A 22,944-nucleotide genomic window follows, 5' to 3' on the forward strand; every position below is an offset into this window, starting at 1 on the left:
CACGTACCTGGATCCAAAGAGAGTCTCCGAGGCCTTCAAGGAAGAAAGGGTATTGGTGGCCAGACTGCGCAGGGGACCTGGAGAGCCAGAGAATGACAGTTGGGGCCTGACAATGACGCTGTCCCACTGTTCTCCGCCCAGCGGGGAAACAGAGACCCGAGAGGGGCAGGGGCCTGCCTACATCCCTAGGGTCGGAGCTAACCGTGAGGCTGCGGGGCTGCTTTGACCTGTGCCGCGGGGAAGGGTGAACTGTCTGCCCATGTGTAAGCAACAGGCCTCCAAGTTTCCTTGGCTGGCGGCCGCTGGGTCTTCTGGAAGGCTGCCCGTGGGGGTGATGACAGCTTCACATCAGCCCCCCTCGTCCCTGAGCGGGGACAATGAGCTTCCTTCCCTGGCACATCGCTTGCTGGAGGCTTGAAGCAGGGTGAGGTGGTGTAAGGGCCCTCAGCTGGGAGTCGGGAGGTCTGATTGTCACTAACTTGCTGTGTGACCTTGGGCAAGTCACTTCACCTTTCTGAGTCTCAGTTTCCACGTCTTTAGATTAAGGATACCTTATGAATCTCACAGAAGGATGTTCGGAGGAATAAATGAACCACTGAGGACTCTGTTGGGCTAAGACTCTCTCCTGGCCCAAGGATGGATCACCGCCACCATCTCAGTGAAGGACGGAGTCGGCCGCCTGCCCACTCACCTTCAGCAGCAGCGTACTTGTCGCGGCCCGGGGACGTGGTCTCGCCAAAGGGTGCCGTGGGGCTTTCCTCCACATCTACGACACACGAAGCCAGTGAGGCCCGAGCTCCCCGGCCCTCCCTTTCTTTCCTCTTGTTCCCCCAAAGAGAGGGAGGGTCCGAGTTCATGTGAGCTGGGGGGCGGGCTGCGAGAGCGAGGTCGGGGTCTGCACTCCTGCTTACGAGGGCCTTCATCTGCCAAAGATTGAACGCCATGGCTCCACCAGAAGAGTCAGGTAGGCCTGGGTTCGAATCCCGACTCCCCCATCCACCAGCGGCTGTGTGACCCCGGGAAAGTGACCCCCTTTATAAGTTTAGATTGGAAACCGGGGATACGAGTAGGTCTCTCACAGGGTCGTTGTAGGGTTAGGGGAGATCATGCACACAGAGTACTTAGTGCCTGGCCCGATGTCAGTGCTCCCCAAGGCCCTGAGCTGCAGAGCCAGCTGGGATGTGGGAGCAGGTCAGGGGCCAGAGGGTGCGGGGAGAGGCGGGCATCAGCTCACTAGGTCTGTGCCTCACTGAGGGGCTCGTGCCAGCTCTCCGGGAGCCACCGTAACACGGCACCGACGTGTCAGAGGGCTCTGAGCAAACTGACTGCACATGGTTTGTTCAACGTGCAGAATTGGGGTGATCATCCTCACGATTATCACTTCCAGGGCTAGGCCCTGATGGGCAATATACCACAAGGGAAGAGTGCAAAATATGGAAAAGGCTTCCTGCGCAAATGTTGATCGAAGCCTTCGTCTCCCCCGAGACTGTCAGTGGCTCTGTGACGGCCCAGAAGCTCTGTTTGTCGCCGGGGGCTGGGGCACAGGGCCACCGCGAATTAGGGACTGAACGCAGAGCCACTGAGGCAGCCGGGAGGCCAGTAGTGAACCTCATGGGCTCTGGAGCCAGGCACGGCCCCGGGTTCAGGTCTTGGCTCTACCGCGTATCTGCTGTGTGACAGTGAGTTAAGTCACTTAACACCTCTCTGGGCCTCGCTTTCCTCATCCACTGTGTCAGATGGTTGTGAGGAGTCACGGATGATTGGAACAGCGCCCAGCACAGAGAAAACCCACAGGACGTGTTAGCTCTTATCATCCTTGGGGACCGAAAAGGCTTGGGATAGAATAAGAGTTTAGAAATCACACACACTTGGGTGTGAATCAGAGGTCAGTTGAAAAGAAAGGATTTGGGGCGCTTGGGTGACTCAGTCAGTTAAGGGTCTGACTGTTGGTTTTGGGTCTGGTCATGATCTCAGAGTCGTGGGATGAGGCTCTGGCTTAGTGGGGAGTCTGCTCAGGATTCTCATTCTCTCCTTCTGCCCCTCCCCACCCTGAAAATAAATAAATCAATCTTTAAAAACATTGGGATTTGTGATTTTGATGGAAGCCATGGGCCACCAAGAACTGAGCCATGCAGAAATGAAAAGGGAGACAGAAATTTCTTCCAGACTGGAAGCCCAGCTTGGCTCAGGGGTTCCAGCAGTAGCCTTCCCCGCCTCAGTCTGGGAGGCTCTGAGGGACCAAAGAAGTGGCTGTGCTTTTAAATTCTGGACTCACACGTTCTTCTACCCCTCACACACTTCTTTACCCCATCGATGTCTGTGAGAACTTTCGAGGCCCCCCCCAAGTAAAAAATTATGAGCTGGGTGTCTGGCCTAGTGGCCAGGTGGGACTTCTCATGTCTTTCCCAAGCGCAGAAGAAGGCAAGAGGCCCTCACGGAACATGAGAGGGCAGGAAGGGAGGGGTTAGGACTGGTGCAGCAGTTAGGCTGTCTTTGGTGGGACCAAAAGGCACGCACACATTCAGGACACAGAGGGTTAAAGCTATCCCGAGAATGAGTGTCAGGCCACAAAAGGGTCCAGTCCTGGAAGCCTCAGGACCCAAGCTATAAGCACAATGAAATCAGGCAAAGGCAGAAAGGAAGCTTTGGGAATCCTGAGAGAAGCAGATGGTGGGACCCAAGCAGATGGAACTGCCTCTTTGCTCCTCGATTTTCCCCTTGTTTATTAGGTTTCCTGGCATTCGGTGCTGGGGAGGACTCAAGAGATCCGAGTCAGGGAACAGCCCCTGGGGTTGGCAGACTTTGAATGCGGAGAGGCGGAGGGAGGGTGTGGGGGCGCGGGCTCCCTCCTGGCAGCGCTAACGGTGGCATTTTGGGGTCACGCTGAGCCTCAGAGAGCCCGGGAGGCCTGGCCTCGTCCTGGCCCTGCAAGGGCCCGGAGTGCAGACTCAGAGCCTGGCTTCCAGGGGGCCTTGGACACCAACCGGGGCCCAAGCTTCAGAACACGCCCGAGGCAGCTCTTACAGAGGTTCTGGAATCTGCCATCTCCTGCTGCCGAGTCTTCCCCAAGCAGGGTCTGAGACGGTCCGAAGCCAGCAGCGGGGCCCCTCCACTGGCGGGTCAGGACCTGAGAGTTGACCATCCGCCACGCAGCACCTTCAGGAGGACAAGGAGGAGGGGTCAGATGGGTACAGTCATGTCAGTCCTTTGTCCCTCCGCCAGGGCTGGCAGGAAGGAGTCTGCCTGCAGTCGGTCACTTGTCCAGAGGCAGAACAACTTCCTACGAGGTGCGACCATGAGCTTTGGAGCCCCAAAGACCTGGGGCTCATCCCCATCTCTTAGGAGCTGGATGGGGTGCTAGCCACTCTGTGCCTCAGTTCCCTCATCCGGAAAATGAAGATAAGTACATGCTATTGCTGTACCTGAGATAATGCTCAGGAAGCAGCAGTGTTTTCTAGTTAGTTAAAAGGCTGGTTTTCTCTGGAACATCCCATTTTCCTTCTCTTCTAGTTTGTGGTCTCAGAGACTGAGGTCCCCTCCCACAGGGCAGGTCCCTGAAGTCCTAGGGCCTCACCAACGGGGGAGGGGATGAATAAAGAGAGATGAAGCTCTGGCACCCTCAAGTGTGTTTTGGGGAACCCCACTCTTGGAGAACACTGGAATGTAAACTATTCCTTAAAAAAAAAAAAAAACAAAAAACAAAACAAACGAAGAGTTCTAAGGAGAGGTAAGTTTGGAAGAAGCTGCAAACTCCAGTCGGTTCTCTGAGCCTCCTGATGTATACTAACATACTAAAGGCTCTGACAAGTTCTGCAATCAAGAAAAGTGTTGCGCTTCATTTAACCCAGTGGTTCCTAAACGTATCTCCTAAGCTGGGACGTCCTAGTTTTGTGCTGAATGGCTGTGCGCAGGACATGGAACTAGGGTTCGGGTTTCCTGGAACACACTTTAGGAAGTACTGATCTGGGTCTTACGGAGCTGTGGGACTTAGGTTAAGACATAGGCCTGACCCTTCCAGGCTGTGGGCTATAGACACAAGGAGGGCGGTGGGAGATGGGCGGGGAGAAAGAGACATCCTGAATGTCATTCGGGATGACAAAGCCCAGTGAATGAGAATGCCCAGTGGAGCAACAGTCTGGGCTGCTGGCCAGAGCCTGAAATGAAAGCAACCCGCAGAGGGAACGGGTCGTTGATTATTTTGGTTCCACAGATAAAAACAGCAGGGGGAGGAGGGAGACAGGAGGACGGAGGAGAGGCACATTTTGTTTTCAACCATTCTTTTAGGAGGTCTGCTAAAAAAACAAAAAGGAAAGAAAAAAAAAGGAGCTGCAGAGGATATGGCAATATGTAATTCAGGAAAGAAAAAGTACTTCTAGTTTCTGCACCTAGGAAAAGTATCGCCCCAAAAAACTTGAAATGTTCTCCAAAGGGAGAGTCTTTCCTTGCCTACAAGCCCGGCAGCGTTTGGAAAGACAAGCGGCCTGCAGTGTTGGTGAAAGCAGACCCTGGGAACCACCTCTGGGGCAGGGCCCTTTTGGCAAAATATTTGCCAATTGTAAATGAGCGGGCCTTTTGGTAGGCAATCTTACTTCTGAGAGTTAATTAACCCCTAGGACATAAGCAGACAGGGGCATAACCATGTTCTTTGCACCATAATTTACAATAATCAAAAGGGAGAATAAATTCAAGGTCTAGTGACAGGGAGGCTGGTGGAATTGGTTTGGATAAACCTTGAGAGGCAGTGGGAAGAATGGGGGGGGGACACAGACTCCGGAGGGGGCCACGGGATTCAAGGCCTGGCTCTGCCCCTCACTGCTGGGTGACCTCGGGCAATTAACTTACCTCCCCTCCGCCTCTATCTTCCCATCTGTAAAATGGGGGTAATGATAGCATCCACTTTGCAGAGCCGTTTTGGGGATTAAGTCATTTGATAGAGATAAAGTGCTTTGGAACACTGTCTCATTGATGGTGAAATCAGAAAACACCGCAGCTATTAAGGTGTTGGTAGACCTTGACCTTCATGGAAAGATCTTTTCCACACCCCTGGCTTGTAAAACATAGCACATATTGGTATAATCCAATCCATGAAAAATGATCTTTTGATTTCTCGACATGTAGATATTCATAGAAAGAAGTCTGGAAGGATGGTCACACCAAGGAGGTGATTCGTGCTCATTTCTGGATGCCTGCCAATTCCAGGCACTTTTATTTATTTTATGTCTTTCTGTATTTTGGAATTTCCTACAGAGGACACACACGTTGTCCCAACTGAAAAAATACAATAAAGTCACATTCATTTGGTCGGGAAAAGGGGGGTGGGGTCCCTTTTCATTGCCTTCTGCAGAGCTGCGGGATGGGGATTCACGTACCCACCACCCTATGGGGACAGAATCATCAGCCAGAGGCCTTTTTGCTTCTAAGCCATTCCTTGTACCCTTCTCTGCGGGTCTGTGCTCCTTTGTGTCCCAGTTCCCCTCTGCCAGCCAAGGTAGGGGGAGCCATTTGGCCCTCAAAAGTGCCTATCTGCCTTACCAGAGTTGGGGTACCCCACCACGGTGGGCAGGTAGCGGCTTTTGCTCATGTCCACAGGCACAAAGGCTGTATACTTGCTGATGACGTTGCAGGCTTTGCTGGTGTGCACAGCGTTTACCTGGTAGCGGCGGCTGGACCCTGCGGAGGGAGAAGCTGGGGGTCAGTGTAGGGCCTCGCTGACACAGAAGTTGGGCAAGCGGAAAGAAGGGCTAGACCAGTAGTCCCCATCTTTGAGATCACATAAAAGCCCTTAAGATCAAGGGGTTTGCCCACTTGCCAATTAAGGACATCAGCCCCTGCCCCCAAGATTATTAACCTCCATCATCACTTCATAAGATAAGGACGTTTTACTTTATTTATTTATTTATTTATTTATTTACTTACTTATTTATAAGAGAGAGTGACAGCAAGAGTGAGAGAAAGAGAGAGAGCCCTAGTGGGGGGTGGGGAGGAGGAGCAGAGGGAGAGGGAGAAGCAGATCACCCGCTGAGCAAGAAGCCTGACAGGGGTCTTGTCCCTGGGACTCTGAGATCATGACCTGAGCTGAAGGCAGATGCTTAACTGCTTAACCGACTGAGCCACCCAGTTGCCCCTAAAATAAGAATATTTTAATATAAATGAGCTAAGACATCTAGGACAAAAAGACAGTTACACCCCTTAAGTAACTTGAGTGTTATGAAAAACGTCCTCTAGGGGCCCCTGGTGGCTCAGCCAGTGGAGCATGCTGCCTTTGGTCTTGAGGTTGTGAGTTCGAGCCCCACATTGGGTGTAGAGATTACTTAAAAATAAAATCTTAAAAAAAACCCCAAAACCTCTATGCCACCTTTATGTGTTCTCTATTTTCATTTTGCAGCTATCTGATAGAAACATTGCTGCAGGGCAGCCCAAGTGGCTCAGTGGCTTAGCGCTGCCTTCAGCCTGGGGAATGATCCTGGAGACCCGGGATCGAGTCCCACATCAGGCTCCCTGCATGGAGCCTGCTTCTCCCTCTGCCTGTGTCTCTGCATCTCTCTCTCTGTGTCTCTAAAAATAAATAAAATGTTTTTTTAAAAAAAAGAAAACAAGAAAACACTGCTGCAGGATTTCACAGGTCCCCTGGCTGAGTGGGGACCACTGGTCCGGCCCACTGGGACAATCTTGCAGAGAAGATTGAAAACCTGAGCGGGAGAGTGGAGAACACAGGGTCACACAGAGTTAGTAATGGTCCTGGGATCAGAACTTAGGATGATCTGACCCCAAAGCCCAAGCTCTTCCCTCGGAACAGGTGAGCAGTCTCTGTGGTTCACTGCCTCCAGAGGGCTGTGTGAGGAGCCAAGGAGGTGAAGGAGGTACAAGGGCTTTGTAAACTGTAAGGTGAGGTGCTCATTGAAAAAAAAAGTATTATACAGAAGTACAAATAATGTAAAATATAAGCAATATGTTATTATATAAACGTAGCACAAACTTAGGACAAATAGTTGTCTCTATACTTATACCAATCTATTTTCCAACTGTGCACCATTGTGATCTCAGGAGTCACTGTCTTAGGAAAAGAAAGTTTGCCCCCAATGTTATAGGATTTCTTGGATCCCTGTATTTTTTAAAAGATTATTTACTTATTTATTTGACACACAGAGAAAATGCACAAGTAGACGGAGCAGCAGAGGGAGAGGGAGAAGCCCGTTCTTGGCAGAGCAGGGAGGCCCCTCCACAGGGGGATCCATCCCAGGACGCTGCGATCGTGACATAAGCTGAAGGCAGACGCTTGACCTACTGAGCCATCCACGTGCCCCTTGAACCCCTGTATTTAACAGCACTTAGGACAAATGCACTCAATGGATTGTGTGTATGGTTATTTGATTCTTGTCAGCTTCCCTGCTAGTCCGCGTCATAAGTTAGGGTGGGAATTGTGATGGTCACTGCACCGTTCAGCCTCGAACCTGGCCCCAAATGATCCAAAATCGATAAATGGTATTGATGAGTGCGTGGACCAACTGGGTCTAGTGGGTTCCTAAGAAGGTGTGGTCCCCAGGGAGCAGGTCCCCTGGGATTAGGGCTGGCCCCATTGTTCTGTCTCTGGAGCCCTACAGGGGGCGCTGTAAAGAGAAGCCCAGGGAAGTGAGAAAGAATGCGGGACAGCAGCAGAGGGGAAAAAGGAAAAAGAGGAGAGGACAGATCACCGGATCGCGGGTCGGGGTGGGAGCGCTGGAGGAGCTCAGGGCTGGCGCGGGAGGCGGCTGGGGGCTGGGGGCTGATCAAGGAAGGGATGGAGCCCTGGAGAGAGAGTGTGTGTGTGTGTGTGTGTGTGTGTGTAGGGGGAGGTGGAAGGTGCGCAAAGGGGAGGCACCAGGAGGCAGCGGTGGGAGAGGAGCGGTGGAGCACCAGACAATGGCAAGGCTGTGGGAAGAAGGAAGTTGCTGAAGCCAGGGGAGGAGAGATCACAGGTGGGGGGCCTGGAGGGGGATGGGGCCTTTGGCGGGGTGGGAGGTGGGGACGGGACCCCGGGGCGGGGAGAAGGGGGCGACGTGGTGGGAGGAGTGGGACGGGGCGTTGGGCGGGGCTGCGAGGAGGGGGCGGGGCCCGGAACAGGGGAGGGGCGGGGCCCAGGGAGGAGTGGGAAGGGCCTGGGGCGGGGCTGTGAGGAGGGGGCGGGGCCAAGGGAGGAGTGGGAAGGGCCTGGGGCGGGGCTGTGAGGAGGGGGCGGGGCCAAGGGAGGAGTGGGAAGGGCCTGGGGCGGGGCTGTGAGGAGGGGGCGGGGCCAAGGGGGAGGGGGATGGGCTTGGGGCGGGGCTGTGAGGAGGGGGCGGGGCCCAGGGAGGAGTGGGAAGGGCCTGGGGCGGGGCTGTGAGGAGGGGGCGGGGCCAAGGGAGGAGGGGGATGGGCTTGGGGCGGGGCTGTGAGGAGGGGGCGGGGCCCAGGGAGGAGGGGGATGGGCCTGGGGCGGGGCTGTGAGGAGGGGGCGGGGCCAAGGGAGGAGGGGGATGGGCTTGGGGCGGGGCTGTGAGGAGGGGGCGGGGCCCAGGGTGGAGGGGGATGGGCCTGGGGCGGGGCTGTGAGGAGGGGGCGGGGCCCAGGGGAGGAGTGGGATGGGCCTGGGGCGGGGCTGTGGGGAGGGGGCGTGGCCAAGGAGGAGGGGGATGGGCCGGTGGGGGGGGCTGTGGGGAGGGGCTCCGGGAGGCGGTCGGGAAGATGCTGGCAGGCAGGCCAGGGAGCTCACCTTGCTCGATCTCGCCCTCGCGCTCCGCCAGCTGCTCAAAGTCCCGGATGATAGCGCGGGCCGCCAGGTGGTGGAAGGTCTCGCTCCACAGGTCGGCGTCGTGTGCCCGTCCCCGCTCCGGGCCGGGGGGCCCCAACTCAAAGGTCACTTCCCACTGCAAACGTTGGCTGTCGCGCAAGCCCTTGACCACGGCCTTGCCCAGCACCGGGCCTGGGGTGGGCGGCCTGCCGGGGTTGATGGGCTCCTCGGTCTCAGCCCCGGCGGGGGGCTCCCAGTCCGAGGACGTCTCCGTCTCGTAAGTGGAAGGGTGATGGGACGGCTCTGCGGGCAGAGGGACAACCAGGCCGTGCTCTGAGCTGGGGCACAGAGGGTCAACCCCCAGGGATGTCGTTCCTCCCTAGGGCGCAGACATCCCAAGCAAATCCAGTCTTCTGCCCCCACCCTCCACCTCAAGGAACACAGGAATCCTTCCCTAGGGCAACTGGATGGTATGCACTTGTCCCCCAAATGGGACAGACCCACCTACCAGGAATCCAGTACCTGGTGGCCAGATAGGGTGGGGTGGGGACACTTGGGCAGGGAAGAGTGCAGCCACGAGGACATCTGGGAGCCTCACAGCCAGCCCAAGGGCCAGATTGAGGAGGGAAAAGTGGGATTGGAGAAGTTCTCTGGCAGGGATGAGCAACAGCCTCTCCATCCCCACCAGGGGCCCAGATGAAGGCGTTTGCCCTCCGTCCTATCATCTGAAGCTGGGCTACAGGGGAGATTTCCTCCCTGTCCCCAGTCAGGCCCTAGACCCTGTGGGCACTTACCCAGGTCCCCGGGGCTACGGCTGCCTGAGGCAGGCTTCAGGTTAGACCCAAGATCCAGCTCTTTCATGGGGCTCCAGGTGTGGGTCTCTTGGTTGGAGGCCAGGCTGGGCTGGCAGCCTTGGGGCAGCAGAGAGGGTCTGCGGGCCCCTGGGCCCCGGAGTTTGGGGCCCTGGCTCAGGTCCGGACCACTGTTCAACAAGGGCTAGGAGTGCAGGAGGGAAGGGAGGAGGCTGAGCTCCTGGTGGCTGTCCCCTTCCCTGCACCCCTAGCCACAGCACTTTTCCTGGACACCCCAGGTCCTTCTAAAGTACCCAAGGACACATAAACTACTGTGCACTACCCCTGAGAAACATCAACACAAATAATCCCAAAGCATGGATAAAGTCCAAACCATGGAAAAATCACATACCATGGATAATATTCTAAACCCACTTTTCTGTCATAAAGTTGAAAACTTTGTATGTTGGGAGGAGGCTAAAATTATCAGCCTTTTCCTTATGTCTTCTCATATGTCATGCTTAAAAGGTCTTTCCCACTCAAAAAAAAATTCTAGAATTTTTTTGATTTATTTTTGTTTGCCTAAATCTTTGATTCACATGAAATTTATTTTGGTATAAAGAAATAGGAACCTTTTCCTTGATTTTTCTGAGTAGTACAGATCTCAACACCATTTATTAAATATGAGTCATTTATTGAGTTTCTAGGGTTTATTGATTCCCTACCTTTATCCTATCAAGGCTCTCATGTACATTGGTTTTATTTCTGGACCTTCTCTTCTGTGTTGTGGGTTTATTCTTGTGCTGGTACAAAAAACACCAAAAGGCAAGGAATAAACTGGGAAATACATCTGCAACATGCATGACAAAGAATCATTTTCAAGAAAAAGCTTTTACAAATCACTGGGATGGGGGGCGGAGGTAAACTTTGAGTTCAGGGCATCTATAGTTGACTCACAGAAAAAGTATCCAATAAATAAAATTCATAAAAGTATGAATAAATGTTCTTTCTCGTGAGCATTGCTCTAAAGTAAGTTATATGATTTTTTTCCATCTTCCAGATTGGCAAATATTTATACGTTTGCTGACACCCATTGTGGCCAGTGGGGAGACAGGATCTGTCTCATGGACTGTTGATGGGAGTGTGACCTGATGCACACCTGGAGGAGGACACTTTAGCAGTCTGCTATAAACACTAAATGTGTACAAGTTCCTTTGACCTAGCGATTCCATTTTTAGAAGTTCTGGGGAAATGCACAAGCATGCAAATATCTATGTGCACATACTGTCGATTTGTTGCAGCATTGTTTGTAAAATTGAATATCTGGACACTTTCAAAATGCACCCCAATAGGGGTTGACAAATAAGTTAGGGTAGATCCACGCAATGGAATGCCACACAACAAACACTGAAATGAAAGAGGCAGATTTCTTCATATCAGTGTGGGAAGATGTCCAAGATCAAACATATTTTTAAAAAGTAAATTGCAACCATTCTGCATTTTGATTGTGGAGATAGATAGTTACATGACTCTGCGTTTGTCAAGACCCACAGAACTGTTCACCAGAAAGAGGAATTTTACTGTATGCCAAAAAAATGAATTAAAACGACATTAAAAGAGTACATTGGAGATTTGCTTTTGGATTTTGGAGATATCTAATAATAATTGGATATAATTGGAGATTTGTATTGTGATTATTCAAAGCATATATGTATGTTGCATGTGTGTGTGTGTTTGTAGTATTTCTGGGAGGAAACACTGAAAATCAGTGGGTTTGGGCAAGGGAAGGGGTATATTTTTACTTTATACCTGCCTGAACTGTTTGAGGGTTTTCATTGCAAACTCTATGTATTACTTCTGTAATTAAAGAATATTAAACTAATTAAAAATGAATATTGTGCTTCCAGGAACACATATGCTTGGTAGGGGGAGGGGATGGGCCGGACAAAGGCACTTGCAAGGTGAAACAGAAAAAGTGCCTCTTAGGTTTTCAGGTTGACAGTTAAGCATCGAGGCCTTCTCAACTCTATCAAGTATTTACTGGGAAGAGGATTGTGCATCTCCATTAGATGGGGGCTCCTTTAGGGCAGGGGCTGGGGTCCTCCTTCCTGTCTCCTCTGGGCCTGAAGCCCCAGAGATGGTACAAGGGTGTGGGAGAAGAAAGGGACTAGTCACTGGTAGGACTGCCTCAATAGGAGTTGGTACCCAGCCAAGGCTGCTGCATCCCAAGGGATCCTTAATCCCTGTCTCCCATCAGAGACTGGGATTCCCCTCACCCCTGCCCCACCATCACCAGCACACTGAGAAGCAGATGCTGCTAGTTTCCATGACAACAGATTAGTCTAAGATTCAGGCCTTCACCCAGCCAGTGGCTGCAGGGAGGGTATACATGTGTGTGCGTGCATTGCATGTGTGTGCATCTGTGCAAGTGTGTTGGGGAGAATCAGACTGGAGAAGCTGAGCAGGGGATCAGGGAGACATGAGCAAAGATGGGCCAGAAGCAAAGGAGAGAACAGATGCTAAGCTGCCCAGAGCTCTCACCAAGTAGAGTTGCATTTAAAGGACACCTGCTGTATCTACCAGGTCCTGCACCAGGCCTTTCACCTCCTATCAGCCTTTGCCTGCAAGCCTTCCACTCACATTGGCTCCCGATCAATATTTGCTGATGACAGTTAGCTCAATCAGCTCTACAAACTACTCTCCCTATTTCAGAGATGGGGAAGTTGGGGCTCAGAGAGGGTAAGCAACATGTTTGAGGAGCAGAGCCCACCTGACTCTATGGTCAGTGTCTTCCAACTGCATCAAGTGATCCCTGGCTAAGCACAGAGAGGGGCCTGGGGACAAGGTGGCAATATCTCCGCCCTTTGGGAGTGTAAGAGCTTAGGAGAGGTGGGGAGGGATGGTGGTGGTGGGTGGGAGTGGGAGAGTGAAAGGCTGTTTTTATGAAACCCTGACTTAAAATGACAAAGCTACATGAAGCCCATTCTTAAAAAAATGGGAGGGATCCCTGGGTGGCGCAGCGGTTTAGCGCCTGCCTTTGGCCCAGGGCGCGATCCTGGAGACCCGGGATCGAATCCCACATCAGGCTCCCGGTGCATGGAGCCTGCTTCTCCCTCTGCCTGTGTCTCTGCCTCTCTCTCTCTCTCTCTCTCTGTGACTATCATAAAAAAATAAAAATTAAAAAAAATGGGAGAAGGTATGCAGATAATAACAACCACCGATTTGGTTTAAGACAGTGTTTCTCCATCTGGTGATCTTGCCCTCTTCCCCAGGGGAATTTGGTAATGAATGCAGGCAGTTCTGGTTATCATGGTTGATATAGGCCAGGAATGCGGCCGAACATTCTACAAATACACAGGACAGTCCCTACAACAAAGAATTGTCAATAGTGCTGAGGCTGAGAAACTCTGGTCTAGCTGAACAGTGGGTGACTGGTCCTGTTCTGGCTCTAACTCTGAGATGATCTCTGCCTGGAGTGAATGTACAACCCTTGGGATTTAGAGAAGGTGCAGTGTGAGGGAGGAGGGAAGCGAGGGCTTTGCAGGCACAGGGTCCTCGGTTGCAATCCCCTGACTGGCTGTGTGACCCTGGATAAGCCACTTTACCTTTCTGGCCCTCAGTTTCCACATCTATACAGAGTGGGGGTGGCCAGCTCCCCACTCCTGCCTCTCCCAGAGTGCTATAAAATCAAATGAGTGCAGCTGAGGATGCTCTTTGCCAGCTGGGAAGTGTGGTGTACAGAGAATGGGTGATGTCACTGACCACTAGGTACCATTATTAGAAAGGGGGTCACACAGATGAAGATCTAGAAAAATGAGGAGGAAGACGCTCATTTTGTGGTAGTAGTAGACAGGTTCCATCCTTGTGGCCAAAGCAGGACACAGTTCTCTCCCCATCTATGGTCTCCCCCAGCTCCAACCTGCTCTTCTTAGGTACCTGCAAATCAATCTGCCACCACGGGGCATCTGTGCTGGTCTGGTTGGTGAGGTCCTGCAGCTTGGCTTTCCGAAGTGGGTATCTCCTGGCGGGCACTGTGGGATCACTGGCTGTGGGGGCCCTTGGGGAGGGCTTGTGGTTGGTGATCTGGTTGGTGCTATATGCCCGTCGTCGCTGGGAGAAGTCTAGACCTGGGTAGGGTGGTGACAGGGGAGAGGGTAGAGAACAGTGGGGAAAGAGGGAGGGGCCTGCATGCTCCTTTCCTGCTTGGAAACTTCTTGCATCATCCCGCTGCTTGCCCGCTGAAATATCTGTAGGTGTCTCACCTCACCTGGCATTCCAAGCCTTACCTAATCCACCTGCCCAACTACTGTCCTTCTTTTTCAATGTACTATGTGCTCCAAACATACCAGATAAATAATCAATTGTGTGTGTGTTTTCTAGGGGTCACGCTTGTACATCTTTGCTCAGCCAGTTTCTGTTGCCTGGAATCTCCTCTCTCCTTCCTATTCTGAGAATCGGTGCCCTCATTGTGTCTCTGTTGATATCTTCTACCAATGTGTCTTTCCTTGGGACCCTGTAGTTTAATAAGCTTATTAAACTTCCCCGTGGCCCCTGTCACTCTTCTTCTATCAGAGTTAGGGCCAGTTGTATCTCTTCCACTAGGCAGAAAGCTTCTGAAGGACAAGAGTCCGTGTTTGGGTCATCTTTGCTTCCCACGCTGTGTTCAGTACTCAGCCTTAGCAGATGATCAATACGTGCCCTCCGAATGGAAATTATTAGCAGGCTCTAGATGCAAACTGCTCTAGACCTGTCTGTACCCTCTCGCTTTCAAGTTTTGTGAGCTGAGCCAAATTGCTTAAAGTCTCCAAGCCTCAGTTTCATCACCTGTAAAATAGGTAGACTAGGACCCATCTCTACCTTTGCTAGCTATTCTGTGAGATTGTATAAAGTGTTTAGCACATAGTAAGTGCTCAGTAAAATGTAGCAAGCCTGGCCTCCTTGGAAGAGAGAGTGAAGCGCAAGGAGCAGTGGACTAACCAGGATTAGTGGTGGAGTCTCTGGTGGATGGCTGGGCATCTTTGGGCTGCCTCAGGTTGAAGTGTTCCCCCACGCTCTTGGCACAGTTTCTGCCGTCTGGGCTGGGCCCCTCATCCTGGGAGTGGTAGAAAACGGAGCTGCTGGACCCCTGAGAGTGCAGCATGCTGTATCGTCTCCTCTTGTCCTGGAGGGAGGGAGACAAAAGAGCTGGGAGTGGGGCTGGATGTCATATAGAACATCTGCAGGGCAGCCAGGGGTGTGACAGGAGGTGGTGGACATTCCACCTTTGAGGATCTGGACTAACAGGAAGGCTTTCTGCTTGCTTGAGTAATTTAGACAGACTTCTGTTTAAGAGACGGTGAATGGAGCTGACTTCATAACATTTATATTGTTTATATTTTTAATTATCTTCTTTATTTAAAAAAATTTTAATGTAATTCTAAATGCCGTTATGTCTCCAAATAGGTAACCAAAATTAACAAAATGAACCATCTGTTCCTTCCATTCTGTTCTCCATGATATAAACATATATATAAAACATAGGGCTTTGGGTAATTTTTATTTTACAAGAGCTGGACTATATTACTTGCATTTATCAGTATCTTGAATTTCGCACTTAAAACATCTTGGAAATCCTGCATATCAACTATTCTTTTTAACTTTTGACTGAACAACATTCAACCACTCCTTATTTTTAAGCATTTGCGTTGTGGCTATTTATTTTTGCACCATAAAAAAATTGCTACAGTGAATCTTTGGACATAAATCCATTACATCACTTTTATTTCTCTGTGTTAGATTCTGAGGAGGGATTTCTGGGCTGAAAAGTCATGTTTTTCTAATTCCATTAGTTATTTCTGGATTGCTTTCCAGGGGGGCAAGTCATATTTACACCACAATATGCAAGGGTACCCTTCCCCAACAGCTTTGCTAGTAGCAGGAGAAAACTTTGCCAGTCTCATGGGTAAGGAAAGGAGAAGGCATTTATTTGCTGATTCCTTCCAGTGGTAGGGTCTGTTGATGATCTGCTGCCTCTAAGACCCCCAGGAAGGGTCTAGATTATTCAAAGACTGACTAACATTCTGTTTAGCATCTTCTCCCTGCGTTTGAATGCCCCACTCTCCATAACACATTAACCATTACCCTGACCATGATTCTTAGAAGATTCCATAATATTCTAAAATCTGGAAATATCACACAAAATTCTGACATCTCCTGCAAGATTGAAAACACATGTAACACAGAGCCCACATTCCTGCATGGAAAGTTTGTTAGAGCTGCGTAGGGGCCACTCAGTTTAGATGGGTGTGTGCTATCCCGTTGGCCATATTCCTTACCGCTCTTATGGCCTGTCTATGGATTCTGTGACAACCGCTATCCCCCATGGCATTTTCCCCTTTTATTTTTAGAAGTCCATCTCATTCATTTTATACCTGCCCAATCTCTCTAGGCAATGAGTTTGTGACCCCTGCTTAAAAATAAAACAAGATGACAAATCCTTCAAGCAGAAGTAGAGACTCTCACTAAAGAGGAAGGATGGAAATCTCAGGCAATCTCCCACATTTTAGCATGAATTCCACTTTCCTTTGAGAAATTCCTCACTTTTATCCCACTCCTGTCACCACATACAAGAGAATTATCCATGTAAATAAAACACAAATTCATCTGAGGAGACGTGACCCGAAGAGAGTGTTTGAGGAAACAAACCTGAGTGCAGTTGTTCTGAATTGAATTGTTTATCAAAATCACTTTGGGGAGATTATGTAAAATACAGGTTCCTGGGCCTTACCCTCAACGACTTTATTCAGTAGACCAGGATTGGAGCTTAGGCTCTGCGTTTATTTTTTTAAATTATTTTTGAAATTTAATTTACTTTATTTACTCTAAGTTAATTAACATACAGGTATTATTAATTTCAGAAGAGCTCAGTGACTTTGCATTTTATTTTATATATTTTTTCATTTTTAAAAGATTTTATTTATTTATTCATGAGAGACACAGAGAGAGAGGCAGAGACATAGGTGAGGGAGAAGCAGGCTCCCTGCAGAAGCCTGACGTGGGACTCGATCCTGGGACTCCGGGATCACGCCTGGAGCCACACCACTAAGCCACCCAGATGTCCCTATTTTTATTTTTAATAAAGGTTTATTTATTTATTTGAGAGAGAGAGAGAGAGCAAGCTGGGAGAGGGGCAGAGGGAGAGAGAGAGAGAATCCTGGGGCAGACTCCCTGCTGAACGCAGAGCCCTACTCAATATTGAGATTGAGGCCTGAGCCAAAATCAAGAGTTGCTAGCTTAACACACTGAGCTACCCAGGTGTCCCTTGGGCTTTGCATTTTAAACACGTTCCCCCAATTTTCCTGCTGTAGGCGATCTTAAGAACCACATATTGTGATGATAGCATTTATCCAAGCAGTGTCACCGTGACCACATGCCCATGGCCTGGCAACCATACCCCCCATAACCGTAAACCTAGATCCAATTAATTCCTAGCAATTAATAGTGTTTCCAGCTGAGGATGGCTTTGTGGGCAAGTTTGTGGAGCCCCACTGTTCGGGAATGTCTGAGATACTTACAGATCTGGGATGGGAGATGTATAAAGAGGCATCACACACAATGCCATATCCCACCAGCCGCTCTCCGGGGAAGAGGGAGCTGGTGCTGACAGGCGAGATCAGGACCTCGGTGGTCTCAGGGAAGACCCACTCCACAGTTACATCACTCAGGACTGGGGCCATGGCCTTCTTCAGGGATTTGATCATCTGTTGGGCGGGGTCAGAACACAGGTTGGTGGCATGTGTCAACAGGGGCATGCTCATATGAGAAACACAAAGACCATGTGAGTATGAGCATGGGTGTGAGCTTTCCTGTAGGGGGTGTGAGCAGAGAAGAGTAGGCCTTGGAGTGGCTTGTCCAGCAGTGAACATGCCTCTGACCTCTTTAGACTACTAGAATGTCAGAATTGGAGCAGATCTTGCTTCTCTAAAAAGCTTAGCATTTTATAATGGGAAAACCCAAGACCCAAAGTAAGGTTGTGTTTAGCCCGGGGGCACACAAAGTTGTGTCAAAGCATGGACTGGATAGTGATCTTGAGCAAGTTAAGTTGCCTTCCTGGACCTCAATTTCCTTTCCTGGTAAAGTGAGTTAGTAATTTTCAACTCTCAATGTAGTTGGGAGGATTAGCTGAGATCTGAAGTAGCTGCCTTGTGATAGGTGTTTAATACCTGATAGCTGTGGTTTAGCGTCACCTAGCTGATTTCTTCAAACATACTGCGAAATTGATTTGGAGGTTACATGAGATTAATTATATGAGAAAAATGATTTGGAGATTGTGGCAGCCATAAAGGTCTTCCAGATCTTCCTTTGGAGGAAGACTGTGTGACCTTTTGTGGCAAGCAACGCAGTTAGGTGATAGTCTCTAGATGCCAAGCCCCAGCTTTCCAGTCAAGACTACACCTCTCTCTGGAAGCCCCCAGGCAATGACTGAGCATGGCAGCGATAGCGCCTGGCATTTCAGCCCAATCTGCCTACCTAATGGGTACTCTTTGCCCCAGAGATCCCTATTGGGTTGGCTGAAACCTTGCCAGACTTGCAGTCTGAAGCTCTGCCTGTGAATCCTGCTTCCCTCCTTTCCTTTCATAAGCCTGCATGTACATTAGGGGCTGAAGAGTTCTCCTTCCTGCTTCTTCCTCTTTTCTCTTTCACAGACATTATCCCCCAGGGAACCTCTTGTAGTTATGAACTTTTTTTTTAGGATTTTATTTATTTATTCATGAGATACACAGAGAGGCAGAGATATAGGCAGAGGGAGAAGCAGGCTCCATGTAGGAAGCCCGATGTTAGACTCGATCCTGGGACTCTGGGATCACGCCCTGAGCCAAAGGCAGACGCTCAACCGCTGAGCCACCCAGGTGTCCCTGTAGTTATGAACTTCTTAAATCCAGCTCTGTGTCTGATTCCAGGAGGATCTGGACTGACACAAGGATTTTTAAAGAATTGGGTTATTTGTACCAACTATGCATAAAATGGAGAGATGACTATAATCTCCTTTTTTTCTGGGTTCTTTAGATGTTTCTGAGCCACCATTTGTCATCATCAGTTATATAGCCAGAAATGACCCCAAACACAACTCTATCCACAGAGGCAGTGACTCTTTCAGAAACCCCAATCCTGCCCAGCGAATGGATGGAGCATGTGATCCAGTGGCTGTCTAGGGTCCTGTACTAGCCCCAGGACTTGCCTGATGTGGCCTCCACCTCTCTGATTCTCACTGTGATGTGAAAATGAAATCCTTGGGTGAAATGAAATCCCAGCTCTACCACTGAGTTGCTGTATGACCAGTTGGGGCCTCTGAGATACCAGCACCAGAAGAGACTGAGGCCCTTTTGCCTACCTTCGGTTGTAGCCGTTCCCCCTCCACCAGAAACTCAGCACTGCCCTTGGACACAGTTGCCAGCCCTCTCACCAGTCTGTGGCAGACGTTGGGTCCAATTCCAAAGCTATAGCACCTGGAGGAAGGGGAGGAGAGAGACTGTTACTTTCCATCCTCTGTGCCGTCCTTGTCCTTTTGGTGGGGAAAGGGACAGAGCATGATTCAGCAGAGCTATCTCAGAGCTGATCCTAACGTCTGGCAGAAGGTGAAGGAGAAGGAAGAGGGCCATCAGTGGACACTCACCTTCACAATAGCCTGTAAACTCCCACCCCAGGACAGACTCAAAGCAGCAGGAAGTACTTCCTCCACCTAGGCTGCCCTTTGGGAGCTAAATGCAGAGGTGTGGTTATCTCATCCCATCTGAACTTTGAGGGAAGAAGGCAAATTTTGAAGTCAGCTGCACCACCCTCGAAGCAAAGCACTGCAGGATTGGAGGTCTCTCCTTTCCTTCTGACATTTTCCAGGATGCCCCACTTCTGGCATCCCAGCCCAGGGCAGCCCACGGCAGCCCAGGATAACCAAAGCCCTAGACCTTCAGCCTGTGCCCACCTGGTGGAGAAGGCATGATTTCGCACCAGTTCTAGCACCTTGCCAGTGTTGTTGACGGCACCATCTGTGATCAGGAAGAGAAGCCGTGGGTGGCCTCGGTGCACTGGCTGCCGGATGATCCACTTGAGTGGGGAAAGGATGTTGGTGCCACCCATGTCAGCACGCATTCTCTGGATGTTATCACAGGCCATGGCCACACTCTCCTGCAGGGAAGGGCCGTAGACAGGGAATATAGTCCCTAGAATCACCATATGGCGTCAACCTGTAAACCCCCTGGAGGATGAGTCCTTTGCTTCCCTAGATCTTGGTTGGGTCTCACTGGATTGGCCCATGTTACCAACTTCATCTCTGTCCCATGCACAGGAAGAATGGATGGCCACTCATTTGGCGTGATTCTGCCCAGTAACACCCTACGAATACCCTAAATACTGCTCATGGTGTGCTTACTTACCACTGTCCTTTCTTTGCTCCTCATTAAAAATATAAACACCCCTGGAAAAGGTAACACGTCAAGCACTGATTGCTCAGCACAAATGAGGTGTCTTTTTCTGATGAGCAAGGCAAGAGGTGTAGAGGTAAGACCGTTATACTAGAAATCTTGAGACTCAAGTTGTGGCCTGCCTGTGGCACTAAATCCCTACAGTACTTTGAGGAAATCATGTGCCCCATGTGGGCTTCAGACTCCCTTCCTCCTGGATCAGCACTGTAGAACCCAACTGGCCAAGGACTCTGGATGGATGTCACTGCAGCAAAGACAGATTTCCCCTCGGATGTCGGATGTTCTGTTCTTGATTCATGAAGATGTTCTTCTAACAGCCATGCTTGGGGTAATGGCATGTATCAAAAGTCTTGAAATGGGTATATGTCTTTTGAGCCAACAAGACTAAGGATTCATCCCAGGGGAATCACTGAAGATGGGTGTGGAGTCTTTGCTACAAAGATGACTGAATAGAAAAATATGGAAGCAACTGACATGTCCAACTGTAAGGATTTAGTTCAATAGGTCCCAATTTATCCGTGTATTGAAATATTAGGTAGCCATTAGAGTTATGTTGCCGATTAATACTTACTGACATGAAAGTACACTTATGACAGGCTGTTGTGTTAGAAAGCAGGTTACAGGGCAGCCTGGGTGGCTCAATGGTTTAGGGCCGCCTGCAGCCCGGGGCTTGATTCTGGAGATCCAGGATCGAGTCCCACATCGGGCTCCCTGTGTGAGCCTGCTTCTCCCTCTGCCTGTGTCTCTGCCTCTCTCTCTCTCTCTCATGTATAAATAAATAAAAAATCTTTTTAAAAAAGAAAGTAGGTTACAGAATAGTATGGCATATCTAATCCTATCTTTATTAAAAATGTGGGTAAAGGCATAGAACAAGGTCTGAAGAGATTTATACTGAGTTTGTAATGGTGGTCTTTTTTTTTTTCCCCTGATGCTATCATGAAAGACTTTTTCTTTTTGATTATCCAGATTTAAAAATTGTGGGCCAATCAATATATTTATTTTTGTGTTTTAAAAACCTATAAAGTTATTTTTCACTGAAACGTGTTCTTCCTGTCTCTCTCCCCTCCCTTATGTTCTTTGTTCCTTCTCTTAGACCTGGAGAGGACATGCTCCAATTTTGAATGTGCTGCTGGGGCCCCGGTCCTCTTCTTCTAAATTGTAGGTTGAGCCTTGTGAGTTCTATTCTTAGCCCAACTCCCCACCTATTCACTCTGTCACCCCTTACCATTCGCTTCTTTGGTTCAACCTTGCATGAGTCTATCGTTCTCTTGAAACAGATGCTTCAGTGAGTGGCAGGCCTAGGATATCTCCTCTCTCTCCCCCTTTTCTGTACCCCCTATCCATGCATACCCATGCTTTGCCCCCAAATAGTCTTTATTTTAAAGAGGAGGAATATCAGAAGAGGAGATATCAGCAAATGGCCTACCCAGAGACAGCCTCTCTAGTTCTCTGCTTGTGGGTATCATGGAGTTGCCATAGGTTTGTGTGTGATGGGAGGACAGCTTCTGAGGCGGGCCTCAGTGTTATCTGTACTTTCATTTTCTTCTTTTCCTCTGCGTCTCACCACCCACCCACTCCGGACTCTGCCCTGCCCCTTCCTTACCTCACTGTAGGTCTGACTGGAAGGGAAGAGGGTCTTAAAAGTGGATCCAAACCCAATGACATTGAAGAGGCAGGCTGGCATGAGGCTCTTAAGAGCCACCAGCATGGCATCCTGGCAGGCAAGAAAGGAATTTTCAGAGTTTGGGAAAATGTTACTAGCTCTGCCACCACCCATCGATGTTCTCATCCCAGCACAGAAGCAGCCTCTAGACGTGCTTTCATCCCCTCTGCCCCATCCAACAGTCCCTTCTCCGTCAGATCAAGAAATATGCTGACAGCAACCAGAGGCTGGACCAAAGCCATCGTCATAAAACTTGTCATCCGTGTGGTAAGTCTGACTTCTCAAAGCTGTTCTATTATGTTTGCCAGTTTCATTTCACCTCCTGCTGACCCTGAGAGGTAGGGAGAACACGGAGCACCACTCCCTTCTGCAAGAACAAAATCGACATCTAAGGGAGGCATGTGGCTGGGTCCAGGACACACTGTGGGTGGAAGAGTCTTTCATCCAGGGCCTTCTGCATCAGACCTACCTATGGTTAATGAGGGACAGATATCTTAGGGGACAGTCTCTTCAGTCCATATTTGTTATATGCCCAGGAGATACTTTACATGCATTACTTCATGTAATCTTTACCATGACCCTTTAGGCAGGCACAATATTATCACCATCTTATATAAGAGAAAATTGAGGCACAGAGAGGTGAAACGACTCATTGGTGAGCCTTCTGATAGTGGTAGAGGCAGCACCCAAATGTGCCACCGTGCCTCCAAAGTCTGTGAACACTACAGAGTCCTGACCTACTTAACTATGCAACACCAGGAGCCCTTGATGAGGTCTGTTGAAATAAATAATCATAATGAGGAAAGGTGGAGGAGATGGCAGGAGGGATGATGGTGATGATGGTGGTGTTGGCATAGCGCAACGATAACTATCAAGCAATTACTATGTGCCAAACCCTGTGCTAAGCACTTTCTATTAATAATATCTAATTTAATCTCTATAACATGTATTACAGCACAGTGGATAAGAGAATACATTTTGAAATTAGACAAATGTGGGTTTAAATCTCACTTTCCCCATTACTAACTTGACCTTGAACTAGTTATGCCACTCCTCTGAGCCTCAGCTTGGCACATATAAGATATTCAGTAAATGGTTACTATTATCAACCCAATGGGAGACATATTAATAGCAACACCTCTGTTTTACAGATAAGGAAACTGAGGCTCCGAGGGTTAAGAGGTTGCTTAAATGGATCACGAAACCTAAGGACAGGACAGCTTTTAAAACATAGCTCTGAGGTCTTTATTCATGTGGCTCTGCTATGGCACAGAGCTCTCCCTCATC

General features: G+C 49.7%; 1 protein-coding gene and 1 long non-coding RNA gene across 8 annotated transcripts in view; one reads left to right on the forward strand and one right to left on the reverse strand.

Annotated features, from left to right (window-relative positions):
• Positions 1–11,217, forward strand: part of LOC112659925 (uncharacterized) — a 122,652-nt gene extending 111,435 nt beyond the window's left edge. The window contains exons 8-10 of the long non-coding RNA XR_007408689.1: positions 541–7,955; positions 8,760–9,023; positions 10,598–11,217. This is a non-coding gene — a long non-coding RNA (uncharacterized LOC112659925). The remainder of the gene's footprint in view (positions 1–540; positions 7,956–8,759; positions 9,024–10,597) is intronic.
• Positions 1–22,944, reverse strand: part of VWA5B1 (von Willebrand factor A domain containing 5B1) — a 57,247-nt gene that overhangs the window by 5,484 nt on the left and 28,819 nt on the right. For 4 of the 7 annotated variants that reach the window (XM_049106176.1, XM_049106175.1, XM_025447157.3 and 1 more), the window contains exons 9-21: positions 21,598–21,708; positions 19,496–19,698; positions 18,908–19,022; positions 17,091–17,276; positions 14,515–14,698; positions 13,474–13,664; positions 10,263–10,340; positions 9,541–9,742; positions 8,729–9,049; positions 5,533–5,670; positions 3,025–3,156; positions 692–766; positions 8–77 (exon numbers count right to left, since the gene is read on the reverse strand). In XM_049106176.1, coding sequence (XP_048962133.1) covers positions 8–77; positions 692–766; positions 3,025–3,156; positions 5,533–5,670; positions 8,729–9,049; positions 9,541–9,742; positions 10,263–10,340; positions 13,474–13,664; positions 14,515–14,698; positions 17,091–17,276; positions 18,908–19,022; positions 19,496–19,698; positions 21,598–21,708 — 2,006 coding nt within the window. Of the gene's footprint in view, positions 1–7; positions 78–691; positions 767–3,024; positions 3,157–4,848; positions 5,044–5,532; positions 5,671–8,728; positions 9,050–9,540; positions 9,743–10,262; positions 10,341–13,473; positions 13,665–14,514; positions 14,699–17,090; positions 17,277–18,907; positions 19,023–19,495; positions 19,699–21,597; positions 21,709–22,944 lie in introns of those variants that run through there. The other 3 variants (XM_049106179.1, XM_025447159.3, XM_049106188.1) reach the window with 2 other exon arrangements.

This window comes from Canis lupus, chromosome 2 (genome assembly GCF_003254725.2).
Source record: "Canis lupus dingo isolate Sandy chromosome 2, ASM325472v2, whole genome shotgun sequence".
NCBI classification, from domain to species: domain Eukaryota; kingdom Metazoa; phylum Chordata; class Mammalia; order Carnivora; family Canidae; genus Canis; species Canis lupus.